Source organism: Durio zibethinus, chromosome 18, assembly GCF_047325235.1.
Source record: "Durio zibethinus cultivar Kanyao isolate XHJ-2024 chromosome 18, ASM4732523v1, whole genome shotgun sequence".
Taxonomy (NCBI): Eukaryota; Viridiplantae; Streptophyta; class Magnoliopsida; order Malvales; family Malvaceae; genus Durio; species Durio zibethinus.
In genome coordinates, this window is record NC_143179.1 from 12,914,248 (window position 1) to 12,928,941 (window position 14,694).

Below are 14,694 nucleotides of genomic sequence, written 5' to 3' on the forward strand. Positions count from 1 at the left end.
AACATAATATTTGGATATTATCCCTAAATATTAGAGTGGGCATAAGCTTTAAGCAAAAAAACAAAAGACAATCATTAATAAATCATAAACATTTTATGTTGCAGTTTGCAAACATCTTTTCTTTTATTAGTTGATAAGGTTCGGTAAGAATAATATAGTCAATGGGTAATAATTTCATCTCACTTTGAAACCTAAATCAGTGAAAAAAGTCTGACCAATTAACATAGTATGAGTGTCACGGATCGAGACTTAAGCTTCGAATTTGTGCGGTTCCGGGATCCGGACATTCACCATTTCGGCTTCCCAGATCAGTTTGACCGTCACGGTTCACACCCTTGTGAGGTATTGTCCGCTCTGACCCCTCTGGCTTCACGGTTTTGTCCTACAAAAGGCGTCTCACAAGACGGAGGTGGTGTGAACCTTTTTATACCCCAGTGACCTTCTTATTATGTTCGATGTGAGATTCAGGACTCCCCTTTGAATCCGTGACACGAAGACCCAGCTGATAATGGTATGACAAAAATATTATATTTAATTAAATTAATTTATATAATTACTTTTATAATATGATATTTAATGACAAATAAAATTAAAAAGTAAAAACCCAATTTTACCCTTCTTTTCATTTTTAGAAGACAAATCAAATTCCAGAGTCAGAAAAACTATGTATATATATATAACAGAGAAAAAAAAGTAAAATGCAGACAGAAAAAAGAGAGAATGGGAGCTCGCAAACTCTCCTTTTCTCTCTTTGTTATCATTAAATCAAGATACCCAATACTCTGTAAGATCAATATTTCAAGTTTCCATCTTCTTTTTTTATTATTATTTACTGTTAAAAGATGCTTTTAATTGTAAAGATCATACCTTTTTTAATTATTTTCTTCTTTTCTGGGTTTTTTGGGGTTAAGCTTTCTTTGAGTTCATTGTTGGGTTGTTCCCTGACTTTTTTCCTTATTATTGTTTCTTTCTGGGTTTCAGTTGTTTCTTTCTGGGTTTCATGTTAAATGATTATTTTAAGTGTGTTCCTTTATTGGTTCTTTCATTTTCGTACCTAACAATTAGTGATTCAACTTGCACTTGATTGGTTCTTGTATATATCAATTGTCAATAGTAGTTTTCGAATGAAATGGCTGACGCTTAAATTGATCAAGAAGCTTTTTTTTTTTTTTTTCCTTCTGCTGTAATTTTGGAGGAGGTGTATTTATTTTTGGTTTGTCGCTTTTTTCTGACTTTAGATGATCTGTTATTCTTAGGAGTTGGGCTTTTATTTGTGATCTTTAGCATCTAAAGATTTGATATAAAATGAAGTTGTATGATAACTTATATTAGCCTGTCTTAGCTTGGATGTGTTGAACTTGAACTTGATCTTGAGTCAAGGCAAATTTGCATGGCTGCAGCTGTAAATCTAGTGTCAATAGCTTGATGAAAGACAACTGTGCATCAAGCATATGGTTTAGAGGACATTTGTTGATATCAAGTAGTCTTCTTAAAAAGAGTAGACAGAATTGGTTTTCCAATGAGATTTTTTTTAAGATGAGAATTGAGGCATATTTTGTCGAATTAGAGTTGCTTCAAACTTAGAAGGCCAACAATCATCTTAATTGGTGTAGAATTTCCACTTTGGTGCATACTAACCACCCTGGATTTTAGTTTCTTGCTTCTTTATTGAAGATCTATGACTGAGTAAATCGTAGAGTTTTCCCTTTGAATTTGTAGTGTTATACGCATGTGTACTGATAGTAGGTTAACTATAACAGATTGCTAGACTGATACGTTAGCAATAGTTGCATGCAGTCAAAATGGAAAAGCATGCTGAAGTATTTCTGTCTATGGTAGGGGATTGTCATGCTTGCTTCTTATTTTTCTATTCAGGTTGACTTTTGGTACTCAGCACTGTTGGTATATGTAATTGGCAGATGGACGCTCTCAGTTTTGACGTTACGTTGTAATTATCAAGGCTTAATTCCGCTATTAGAAAATGGTGTTCTCTGTGTAATTACTTGCGTTCCTCCTATCAACATGTGGAGTTTTGCATCCAACTGCATTGCTGGAACTGTTGGACTGAGAAATGATTCACTAAAGCAAACTCATGCTGCATCAGAATGTTCAGATGATGAAGGTTCTTCTGTAGTTAGCAGGGATGAAGGTTTAGAGTGCCCAATATGCTGTGAATCCTTCAACATCATAGAAAATGTGCCCTATGTTTTGTGGTGTGGTCATACCCTTTGTAAAAACTGCATTCTAGGACTTCAATGGGCTGTTGTGAAATTTCCAACTCTACCAGTTCAACTTCCGCTTTTTATCTCCTGCCCATGGTGCAATCTCTTGTCTTTTCGTCTGGTTTATAGGGGAAATCTCAAGTTCCCTCGTAAGAATTATTTTCTACTTTGGATGGTTGAGAGCATGAATGGTGATAGACTGAAGTCTCATTCTGCTTTCTGTGAAGATCGTCAGCCAGACTGGCCATCAAACAACAATTTAGCCTTAGGAAACCAAGTGACTCGGAGTAACCTTCAAAGGGGACAACATCCTCATCATTCCGAGTCATCAGTAGCAAGCCACAATGATACTCATCTTGCCAATTACTTCAATGCGGATAGAATACAGTCTTTCCTTCGGAAATCTCTGGTGTTTTTTATACATTTGACAGCCAAGTTCCCTCTGGTCATCATATTTCTCTTAATAATCTTGTATGCAATACCTGCCAGTGCAGCCATTTTGGCCCTGTACGTTCTTATTAGTGTTCTGTTTGCTCTCCCTTCATTTCTCATTTTGTACTTCGCATATCCTAGTCTAGACTGGCTTGTGAAAGAGATCATCACTTGAGATGATATCAGTTTCGTGGTCAGCAATCATTGTGAATGTAAGTTTGCACCTATAGCATGATGCATCTTTGCCGCCATTAAATCTCCAACTCGACGACTTTACAGTGTCAAAGTTATGGGAGTTCTGCTTCAAAGCTTCTCAACCTTTTCTTCCGTGATAGGTTTCTCCTAGTCAGAAACATTTTGGCTTGTGTTTAATGTAGCAAAGAAGCATGATTGTATTGATTCTTATTTCTGGGATTTGCTCATCTGACGGCAACCAAAGTTCCCAGATTCAGTGCGAGTGCTCTTTGTATAACAGAGCTCTTGGTTAGTATACAATTGAAATAGTTATGTAAAGTCTTTGAGAATGCTTAAGCACGCATGTACTTGTCCTTAGACTGTTAAGGCTGTTGTTATTAGATCTATTTTATAGATATGTGATTTTTCTGCTTATGCTTGTTCTTCTCCTTTCTGGTTTGGATGAAAGCAATCGACTATGGATCAACATGTCATGATTAAATCTTTGAACTTCATATGTATGGCTTTAATATTTGGGCATCGCATTCTTGCAAAGCTTGTCAGTTTGAGTGATCATGATTTAGTAGTAACTGATGTACATTTACTGAATTGCAATTTTGAGCTTTGAGCCCTTGACAGATGAATTTTGTTTTGATAATTCTTGATGTGGTTTCTCTGGGTTCTAATGTCAGTGAAGACTTTTTGTCAACAGATCACCCTCAACATTTGTTGTCACTTCATTTTGAGGATGATGTCTCTCACTTCTTCCTACTTCCTCCTTTCACTTCTAAAGATTATAAACAGTGACTAGGCCATCATGCAAACTGTGGATTTTTAGTTACAATTTATGGCTGAAAAATGAGCCAGATGGGTCTTGGTAATATTCAAATCCAAGATCACTCACCATTAAAGCTAACCAACTTTCCACTTGAGACAACCGGTTATAGCGCTATATGCGAATTAAATTACTCATTAGTTATTCGGGCCAAATTAAAAACCGAAAACAAAACTTGAGTTTAAATAGTTTATTATTGAGTTAAGCTTGAGTTATTCGCGTAACTAATTGAGCTTGATATTCGTGTAATTAGTCAAATCTATATATAAGTAAAAACAAAAATATAATGTTTAAAATCAATATTTACGATTTTATTAATCTTAGTCCGAGTCTATCAAACTGAGTTTGAGTGAGTCAATCAAGTTATAAATTAAGTTCAAACACGAAAAATGAAACTTGATCAGATTTTAATGGAGCTTTGAGCAACAAATTTTTCAATGAGTTACTTGAATCTGATAATGTATTTACTTAATTCTACTCCATTATGCCTTTGTTGATTTATAATATATGTAATTTTTTTATTTTTTGGCCAAATCCTTGCACACCATCCAAAAGAAACAATCATAAAGACCATTCAGAATAAACAACAATATTGGTTTATCTTTTCAGAATAAACATCTGGAAATCAAAATAAACAACCATATACCCCATTCAGAATAAACATCTGAAAATCAAATTTTATTTTACCTTTTCATGCTTTCTAGTCTTGGTTGTAGACAGCACTTTACTTTCAGATATATCATTTAAATTTTTAAGGACTTTTCCTGGTGTTTTATACTTATATTTTGACAATGGAAAATCAGTATTTTAAGGTCATGCCCATATAACTGTGTAAAAAGTATTTCAAGATTGATCAGCTTCAAGGGATGTCCAGTAGTTCAATTAGAAAGTACTTGCTTCAAGGGATTACTCTAGCTTCTTCTCCCGGGAGGAGGAAAGGAACGCAAACAAGAAATGATTAATTTGTTTTTCACTTTTGAATGTTATATGAGAATCAACATTTGTTTCCTTCATTATTTTCCTTTTCTCTTTATTGCAGCATTCTCTCCCCCCCTCCGGTCTTTCCTCTAAATGTTGTTTTATCGTATTGTCTTTTACATATTTTTCAACTGAAATTGCATTCTCTAATAAATTATATCTTTATTTCAAAATATTATTTTAATCTGAAAATTTTACGATTTTATCTCATAAAAAATATTTTTTAAATATAAATTTAAATATTATAATAAAATATTAAAATATCTTAATGTAGAATTAGGATGTTACATATGTCATATGCAATGTCACGATTCTTCAACATGGTTACGATTTTAAAGAGAAAAGTAAAGCATTGATTACCCCCTCTTTGACTCTTTCACAATTAAATGGAAATGAAATGCAAAAATATGAAGTGAAATAGGAATTCTCATATGCATTATTATTTCATAGAATGTTGCATGTGCAAGAAATTTCATCTCTCTAGACCTGGCCCTTCTGGTTTTCTTCATGTTTGTTTTTCTTAACAATGAAGCAAACAAAAAAAAAAAAAAAAAAGCTGCAAGCACCCTACATGAGTTAGAGTAAGGCCCTTCTCTCAATTTCATGGAAAATATATCATTCCGCCATCCAAAAAAAACATAGTCTTAACAAATTATAAGATAGGGGAAATAACAAAGAGGAGAAAATATTTCCTAAATATTTGAGAAAATAATTAAGGATAAAAAAAGCAAGTTTGGGGTCTAATTATGGAAAAATATAAGGCAAAGAGTCCAATATTTTATCCAATTGATCCACACAATCACTTTAAATATTAAAAAGTAACATATAATAAGTTTAGAGTTAAAATTTTAACACTTTCAACCCTTCTTCTCTCTTTATACTATGCAAAACTTGTCTTGTAGAACAAATTATGATCAAGAAACCTATGAAGAAGCAAATTTTCACACCAAATAGAATGAAAGTATTTGATTTTCACAAACATCATGGACCCAACTGTTTGGTAGGGTGGTCAACTTCCTCAACTAGAGCTACCAAATTTAGAGAAATTAAAATTTTGGTGTTTTTTATTTGTGGCCCTATAGTTGATTTCATATTGAATAATTAGATTTAATAAAGGAGATGCTAGATCAGAAGCATAGAGCATGGGTGGGGATATTTGGAAAGGAGAATCCAAGGTGAATTTTTCCTATTACTCAATTGTTTCTTTCTCTCTTTTGAATTTATCAGCCTTCTAATCTGGCCATAACTCTGCCAAAAGCCCTTTTATGGTGTGCTTCCAAATATTGATGCAACTTTCACTTTCTTCTTTTCTCTATCATAAAGAATTCAGCTTTTTTTTTTTTTTTTGCCTATAGCAGAAGCTAGGCTTTATCTTGGAAAAGCCAATTGTCCCTCCTTCAAGTTTGTGAGATGCCAAGGCACAAACTAATATAAAATTCCATTTGTTTTTTTTTTTTTTTCTCTTGGATGCGGTGGCCAACTCTTAGCCAAAGCTAATGCTTAAAGAAATAAAAAAAAATTATAAACAACTGTTGGACAAAAAAAATTTTATAAATTGAAACTTATAAAATTTGTGTAAACTATATTATAATTTAGTTAGATTTGGGTTGCCCACTTCCAATGACTATGATGATTAATTGAAGTTGAAATATATCCTGCATATTGTATATCATCATAAATAAATTTATTTGAATTGATTTAAAAAATAAATACGTTAAATAAAATTTAAAAAATTTTTAAATTCAAAATTTAATTAAATTACTTTATATAATTATTTTTATAAATGACATATAATAAATTTTGGATCCTAATATCTACTACTTTTTTTATATTTTTAAGCTATAACCTTTGTTGTAAAGCCTAAAACCCTTAACTAAACTATTTTAAGAGGGCCTTATCTTTATGACAAAATAAATAAATAAATACTATTTTTTAAAAATAAAAGACGTTCTTTTAGTTGTTACTAATATTTTTAAATCTTATAAATTTGTTCATTTATACAAGTGAAAATCAAGGGATGTCTCCTTTTGGTTTAAGGCACTCAATTATGGTCGTTTCAATAGACAAAAGATAGGAGTTGGGGTCCCTAGCCATTGAAATAATCCCATCAAACCGACCAAACAAAACAAAATAAAATAAATATGGTTGAGATCTTAGATTTGTATTTTATAATTAAAAATGATTGTTGAAGAAGCCCTGGGAGGATGTTTCGAATTAGTCAACAAAAATATTAAATACCCAAAATAAGAGAAAAGATGATATATTGTGTAAGATCTCATGCTTGGGTAAAATATATTATCAAAATCTGATCTTAACCAATTTTTTTATAATTTGATAAAATTTTTTATTAATTTACAATTTCATTTTTCTCATTTTTTGTTTTTTTTTTCTTTCTAATTGAGATTTTTCAAAGTTTACTAGATGGGATTTTTGGGTATCTAAGATTCAAGATGTTATGACAAAAGATCTCATAGAAACCTTAATTTTGATCTAAACTAATTTAAGTCAAAAACAAATTATCAAGATTATTGTTGAATAAAAGAATTAAATATTTTTTATTTAAAAATTTTCAGAGATTGTACATGATAAATTAGAATTCCTTATTTGACTCTAAATTTTTTATCTTATTTTTCAAACATGACTTATTTTTCACAAAATTTATGTTTACATTTGGATTTTTGAGTTTGAATTTTAGATTTTATTAAAATAAGAAATTATTAGCATATATATATATATAAAATTGAATATAATTTAAAAAAATTTATCAAATACACTGAAAGTGAAATTTTTTAACTCTACAAACAAAATTAAGATAATAAATAACATGTTCTTTATATGTTTAAAAAAAATTAAAAAAATTGGTACATATATTATCATCTAAACCTTATTTATAAAATTAAAAAACTCAACTATCACTATATCAAATAATTTTTCAAAGCTTAATAGCCAATGAATTTTCATATATTTTAAAAGATATTTAAGACCAATACTAAAATAATTTTTAGTTATTTCTTGGGCCTAAATAAATGTATCAAAATAAATTTTCCTATAGCCACCCTATATTAGGGTAATTTACCCCAATGATGGATGTTATTGAAAAATAAAAAGTACAATGATTTTGCACATTAGTCATCCACACATTGCAATTTAAGCTGTCGGCAAATGCATTGAGCTTAAGATTCACATCACCTGTATTATTCTCTTTACTATTGAATTTTTGTAATTGGTCAATTATAATTAAGAATTATTTAAAAGTATAAATTTTACATAATTTTTTATAAATCTAATATAATATTAAATTATGATTAATTAATCACATCATAATAATTATAAATGATATATTTCATGTTATTATTAATTTTCACATTGCTTTATTTATATGAAAATTAGTCAACAAAAATAAAAAATTTATATATATATATGGATGTGTCGGAAAATTATAAAATACTATGAAAAAGTAAGTTTTAGTAAAAAAAAAAAAAAATCATCAAATTCATTATATTTTATATATACATACATATTGTAACTTAAACAATAAAATATTATTTTGAAAAGGATTGTGAAATCATCAATAATAGAGATGACCATGAAATAATGAGATTTTCGTTCATTTGAAAAGGGATAGATGACGGAAATGATGAAATTCAAATCCATATCTTTTTTTTTTTTTCAAACATTCTTAGTTATTAGATAAAAATTTTCTTTTAATGAAGTGAAAATGATGAGATTGAAACTTATTCACGTGTTCAATCAATTCTACCATTGAATCTTATTTATTTTTCCAATCAATTCTCTGTTTTCCTCTCTATCTAAACCATTTATCATTTGCCATTATTTGGTAAGATGGGATTAAGAACAATTGATCTTCAAACGTAAAATACTTCAAAAAAATGAACATGTACCCAAAAAAATTGATTTTTTTTTCCAATTGTTTTCAAATGAGAATGACACCAAAGCAATAAAGACCAAAAAAAAAAAAAAACAATTGAAAAATATTTTTATTTTTGAAAACTTTCAATGACATGCAAAAGTTTCATGTTCTTTTTGTAAATGGTGAAAAACAATCTATCTTCAACTTGTCCATTCATTTCCACTTCCATAACTTTCAAGGCATTTTCATTTAATTAAATATAATTATTATTTATTTAATGTCATATTTAAATGAATATTTTTAAAATTTTAACAATATTGAGGTGTAAAATATATTAGTTAATAAAAATGAAAATATTTTAGTTTATATATTTTAAAATTTATTTTTTCTATTAAAATATTTTAGTTTCATTTCCATGAGATTGTGAGTAATTGCCAACATAATTGTGATATGTTAATAAAATATTAAAATTTTAATTTTAATAATTATAATTCAAATATTGATGGCCTAAATTAAAAAAAAAAAAAAAGAGTGTGAGTAATTGGAAATATTTTTTCACCAAAAGGGGAATGGGGAAATTTCAAACCAATACTATAAATTTCAAATTGATTAAATTCTTTTAAATTATTCGTTTAGGAGTTTCAGTTTTTGTTTTAGTGGGACCACGCTCTTTTTCCTTTCCCTCTATTGAAATCTGCAAGAAACCAAAGGAGGAAAGCAAAAGCCAAACATAGAAAAAGGAAAAGGAAAAAAAAAAAAAAACCCCTGACAGTTGCTTGCACGATCTTCAACAAGCAAAGAAACAACCTTTTTGTGAGCTTCCCATTGTGAGCCCAAAACCTTCTTTCACTTCATTTTTTTTCAGTTACCTTTTTTCTTAGCTTTCTGGTTAAGCACAGAGAGAAATAGAGAAAAAGGTAGAACTTCCCCTTCCTTCTTGTCAGCGGTTTCTAATCCTTCGTTTTTAAGGACTGCTTTTTTTTTTTTTTGCTTTTTTTGGGTTTTCTGAGAGAAAACGCAACATGGGTTTTGGTTTTTGTATTGTTTGGAGCAATAGGTTTCTTGGAAAATGTGATTTTTGAGCTGGTTTTGGGAGCAAACTTCAGCTTTTTCTTCCTCTTTGTCTTGGTAGGTTTCCTGTTTTATTTGTTTCAAACATTGATTTTTTCTTCGATTTTATCTTCAAAGATTTTTTTTTCTTTTTTTTGTCTTCCTTATATAGTTGCTTTATCATCAAGCTTCCTGATTTGTTTTTTATCATTTTTTGTTTGGTTATGATCATAATGAAATATATTGATGAAACTTTGATTTGGTGCTTATCTTTGGTATGATTTTAGGTGAGACATAGTCTTCATTTATGGGTGATTTATCAATTTCTAATATTAGTAGATTAGAGAATTTTTCAACCCCTTTTATTGCTTTGCCCAACTTGTTTGTTGTTCTCTTCAATGCAATCCAAATATTTGTAGTATGACGGTCTTTTTTATACATGAAAAAAAATGAAGCTTTTTTTTTGTTGTATTTGTTCATATAGTTATTAAATCTTTGATGAACCTTGTGGTACTGTATATTTGCTGCTTTATTTTTTCAGATATTCGCCATTTTGATAATTGGTAATGTATATTAGACAAAAGAAATTCCTGAAACGTAGTTATCTTTCTGTTGTATAGTTTGACAAATGCTTTAATTGTTACAGTGAAAAATCAAGCTGGAGATGCCAATTGATTTTTCATGATATTTCCAAATCGAAAATGTATGGTGAAGTGAAGCTCTTTGTTGTCCAGATCGATGTGAAGTAGCTGTATTTATCTCTTTCTTCTTTGTCTTTGTTCTTATCTGCTTTCTAGTTTATGTCTATTGCTGTAAAACTGTCTTTCCAATGTTCCAGTTAGTCGTCTCTCAAAGTTAATGATATTTAATTTATTTGTTAAATTAAATCGATCATTAGAAGTAGTTTTTAACGATCTTTAAATCTTTCTGTCTTGTTCTCCAGGTAGACAAATTTTATATTCACTCCAACCTAAATAATATCTAGTATAATACCAGCATAGAACTAGGTCAGTGCTCTTCTATGCTTTATTCATCTAGCAGTCCTTTACTGTATGTATATATTTAATCTAGTCTAAATGATGACCATTAATGTAGTTTTGGTTGGTTTCCAGGATTGTCTGTTCTAAACTTTTATTCTCTTCTCCTACGTATTTCATGGCTGAGGAGAGTATATGTTCACCAGTGACACCGGATATTAACTTGCCAGATGTGGGTAATTCACGAAGAAGCTCCTTGTCTGGAGCAAGTTTTGGAAACAGCAGGGAAAAAACTCTTCCTCGGTATCTGAGAGCTCCTACGGGTTCTTGTCATGATTTCTGCAAATACGGGAAGAAACATGAGTCTGAAGAAAAGGCTAGACATTCCTTTCTGAAGAGGATTATGAAAAAGCAATGTGATGAACCAAATTCTCTTGAGAGCTTGGAATTGCCGCAAAGGAAGAAGACATCCGCAGTTAAGTCCAAATCTTTCCCCAATTCCAGAACTCATACTGCTGGTACATCTGAGGTCATCAAGCCTCAAGCGTCCACAGACTCTCCTGATGGAAATAATTCTAGGATGCATATTCTGACAAAGAAAGAAAAGACATCAGTGGCAAAGATCAAGCTGAAAAGTTCTCCCAATTCCAGAAGTCATTGCCATGATCCCTCTGCCATCGAGCTTGAAGTGCCCACAAACACTTCAGAGAGAAAAACTTCCAGGAAACATGAAAAACAGTCAGAGGAGAAAAAGACATCAACAGAAAAGGTCAGATCTTCACCCAATTTAAAATCCCGCCTATCTGATGCCCATAAATTCATGCAGCAGGATGGATCGTCATATTCTGAGAGAGTAGGAGTTTCTTCAAAAGAAGTTGCATCAAAAGCTAAAGAGAAGAGCTTTTCTAAATGGCGCACTTCTTCTTTGAAGCTGAAATCTCAGGCAGAAAACCTTCCTTCTTCTGTCCCTTCAGAAGGTTTAAGTGTCAGGAGAAACAGTGGAATCAGTGATATGAAGATGGGAAAAAGGACTGTGACCTCCAAAGTAGCTATAAAGAAAGCATCGGCATTGCCAAGAGCTTCATTGTCCCCAAGACCACTAATTAGAGCCACAAGCCTAAATGCAAGAAAGAAGAGGAACCTGAAAGTTGTGCCTCCACAGAGAAATCAAAACAAGATAAAAAAGGCTGAAACAGAGCAACCTGTCAATGAACATGATGGATGCGACAATGACACACTTCAGGAGAAAACCCTGTATGTTATCAAGATGGAGACAGAAAATATAATGTTGGAACCTCATAAAAAGGAAATTTGTGCTGCTGAATTGTCTCGACCTGTTGTTTCATCTCCCAAGTCTGTGTCTCCCCCTATATCTCCATCTTTTTCATCCCATAGTGGAAGAGATCAAGATGAATCTGAGTATATAGTGACTGATGCTGAGGATGACTCTGACTCTGAATATGATGAAGATGAAACTGCAAATACGGAAGTAGAAGTTTTGGACGGGGAAAATGGAGGAAGGCCCAGAAAGGCTGGGATGGTTTTCTCAAATGATAAGGATTGCCAACCCGTGAAATTATCTTTTAGGAGAGGAAAGGTTGTTGACATTCAGTCTGAGAATAATGGTCCAAGGAGGCTCAAGTTTAGGCGAGGAAGAGTACTGGGGGAGAACCAAAATGTTAAGGGTGAAGGCCATAGAACTTTTAGGAGGAGAGGAGTTGCTGGTGACATGAATGACCATAAACATGATGGGGAAAAGGTCGTTTTGAGACACCAGGATGTGCAGGGGAAGAAAGATGAAAAGGGTTTGTTTAATAACGTCATTGAAGAAACTGCTAGTAAACTTGTTGAAACCCGAAAAAGTAAGGTTAAGGCCTTGGTTGGTGCATTTGAAACTGTGATCTCCCTCCAAGACACCAAACCTTCAGCAAACACTATCACTTGAGTTGGGATGAACTTTTATGTTAACAATTGGTTTTTCGGGGAACGGTAGGAGAATAAAACTAAGCTTCTGAGAGGTAACACAATGCTTATGGAGTTGCGGAAATGTAAAAGTAGATTTGACCATTTTGACTTTAAAAATCCTAGATCTTGATTTCAATGGTTGATCCCGAGTGTGCCGATCTTGACATGCTTCACAGACAGTGTGTAAAGGGTATGCTTCTTTTTGTTTTTGGAAATTATGATATGATCGATTGTATCATGTGAATAAAACAATGTACTCAGGAGTTTTTGTACTTTCAGAGGTAAAGAGAGAGCTTTATAACAGTGTGCATTGTAGGTTATTTCTGTCTTTCAAGCATGGATACCTAATTTGTTCGCATGAGACCAACCGCTGAATGAAAGTTTCTAAGTTGACATCTTTTTGGTTACGCACTGCCTTGAATACCTTCCCCTGTGGCTTTTGTCATTAGGCCTTCTTTAGTGTTGTTGACTCCTCATTTTGCTTGATGTTAAACCAGGAAAAATATCCCTTAGTGCACAGTTGTTTTTATCAATGTGTCTTAATTGCACGAGCCAGAATAAAGACAATATTACATTTTGTTAACAACTCTAGCACTGTGGCTGAAAGAGCAGGAGAAAAACTGAATAGAAGAATGTGGTATCCGATGTAAGTCAACTGTACGCTAATTTAGGATATTTTGAATAGGCGTTGAGATTGGTTTTGGAAAATTAAAATTAGCAATAACGATAAAATTAATTACCATACGATGAAATTGAATAATATAGTATTTAAATTAAAATCAATGATAAAAATATATGTTTCGAATGCAAATACACCAATAGTAATAAGATTGAGTATGTCAGTTGACTGTCCAATCAAAAGCAGTCAACTGTCACGATTGAGAACTTATCTTTTTATTTCAAATTTACACGAAGACAGTCGATTGCCTAAACAAGGAAATCAACTGCCTAAGGTTCAGTAGCTTACCAGACCTTTCCTCCTCCAGTTGGATTGGGTGGCAGTGCAGTTGAAAGCCCTCGCTGGTTTCAGATTAAGGTGAGTTTTTGTAGGAAAATAGTTGGCATTTTGATAGCAATGTTTTCCACAAATCTTGATGGTTTATTATTTATTGCTCTTGGGTAGTAAAAGCAATAATGGATTGAGGGTGCAATCTTTTTTAATTCATCAGAAATACAGATTCATGATAATCTTCAAACAAAAATCTACCTTGCCATGTCATATTCCACAGGTTGTTCTTGTTTCATTTTTCTATAAGTAAATGAAGATGTAATTATATTGTTCAACTTCCGAGACAGCTGAAGTTCCAGGACTATTTTCTTGTGAAGCAAAATTGGAGAATGTTCACTATACGACGTTGGTTCAAGTGGTAAAAAGAGTATTAATTTTTGTGTTATTTGGGTTTCAATCTGATGAGAATTGTAGGAAAATAATTTTTCATAAATATGTTAAATTCGATGTATATAAATTTATTTAAATTAATTAAAAAAATGAATTGGCAAAGCTCAAAAACCCTTTCATCCTAAATTTAAAAAAAAAAAAAAAAAACAAACACACAAACAAACAAACAAACAGAGATTGTCCGGTTAGGAAAAATCTAATTAGTTGAAATTGAAATGTTAGTAAGTCCATAAGGACTTCATTCCCCCGTAGGGCAAACTGCAAATTTACCCAAGTCCTTCCTAGTAGGGAGAACGAGGGGATGAAGAACAAACTTTATCCAAGAGTCAAAGCCAAATTGGATAGAGTGAAGGCCTAGCCTAACATGAATGATGCCAAGGCCATAGAAAAAATGGCGGACTCATCCATAGGTCCCAACTTATATAACCATTTACTATTTTTTTTATTTTTTATATATTCTTTTACGAATGTTTTCTAGTTATTCAATTAAAAATAACTTCTTTTATTTATGATTTTTTTTTCATTCTAAAATTCATCTTTCAAATTTTACGGTCAAATTTTAAATGATTGAATTACATTTTTTTATACTTGAATTTTAAGAAATATACAAATTGGTAAAAGAATAAAATGTAACAATTTGTATTATGAACTTTCAAATAATATATAATTTTAATTATAATTATAATATTATTAATTTAACTTGTTTATATGATATCTAATCAATATAATTTTATTATACGTATATTATCTGTTAAATAAAAATATTAAATATTTATAAAAATATCGTACGA

General features: G+C 31.3%; 2 protein-coding genes across 13 annotated transcripts; both read left to right on the forward strand.

Moving 5' to 3' along the window:
- Positions 1 to 655: 655 nt before the first annotated feature.
- LOC111299642 (RING/U-box superfamily protein) lies at positions 656 to 3,263 on the forward strand. 3 transcript variants are annotated; one of them, XM_022894955.2, is made up of 3 exons: positions 703 to 784; positions 1,761 to 1,835; positions 1,920 to 3,263. In XM_022894955.2, exon 3 carries the CDS (start codon positions 2,023 to 2,025, stop codon positions 2,827 to 2,829), a length of 807 nt encoding a protein of 268 aa, XP_022750690.1. In that variant the 5' UTR covers positions 703 to 784; positions 1,761 to 1,835; positions 1,920 to 2,022; the 3' UTR covers positions 2,830 to 3,263. The 3 variants fall into 3 exon arrangements, with proteins under 3 accessions (XP_022750688.1, XP_022750689.1, XP_022750690.1); XM_022894953.2 differs by lacking the exon at positions 1,761 to 1,835 and having other exon boundaries at positions 656 to 784; positions 1,876 to 3,263; XM_022894954.2 differs by lacking the exon at positions 1,761 to 1,835 and having other exon boundaries at positions 656 to 784.
- A 6,112-nt stretch (positions 3,264 to 9,375) lies between these two features.
- LOC111299643 (uncharacterized) lies at positions 9,376 to 12,911 on the forward strand. 10 transcript variants are annotated; one of them, XM_022894958.2, is made up of 5 exons: positions 9,376 to 9,429; positions 9,570 to 9,640; positions 10,209 to 10,313; positions 10,506 to 10,569; positions 10,675 to 12,911. In XM_022894958.2, exon 5 carries the CDS (start codon positions 10,718 to 10,720, stop codon positions 12,482 to 12,484), a length of 1,767 nt encoding a protein of 588 aa, XP_022750693.1. In that variant the 5' UTR covers positions 9,376 to 9,429; positions 9,570 to 9,640; positions 10,209 to 10,313; positions 10,506 to 10,569; positions 10,675 to 10,717; the 3' UTR covers positions 12,485 to 12,911. The 10 variants fall into 10 exon arrangements, with proteins under 10 accessions (XP_022750693.1, XP_022750691.1, XP_089603744.1 ...); XM_022894956.2 differs by having other exon boundaries at positions 9,376 to 9,640; XM_089747618.1 differs by lacking the exon at positions 10,209 to 10,313.
- Positions 12,912 to 14,694: the final 1,783 nt, after the last annotated feature.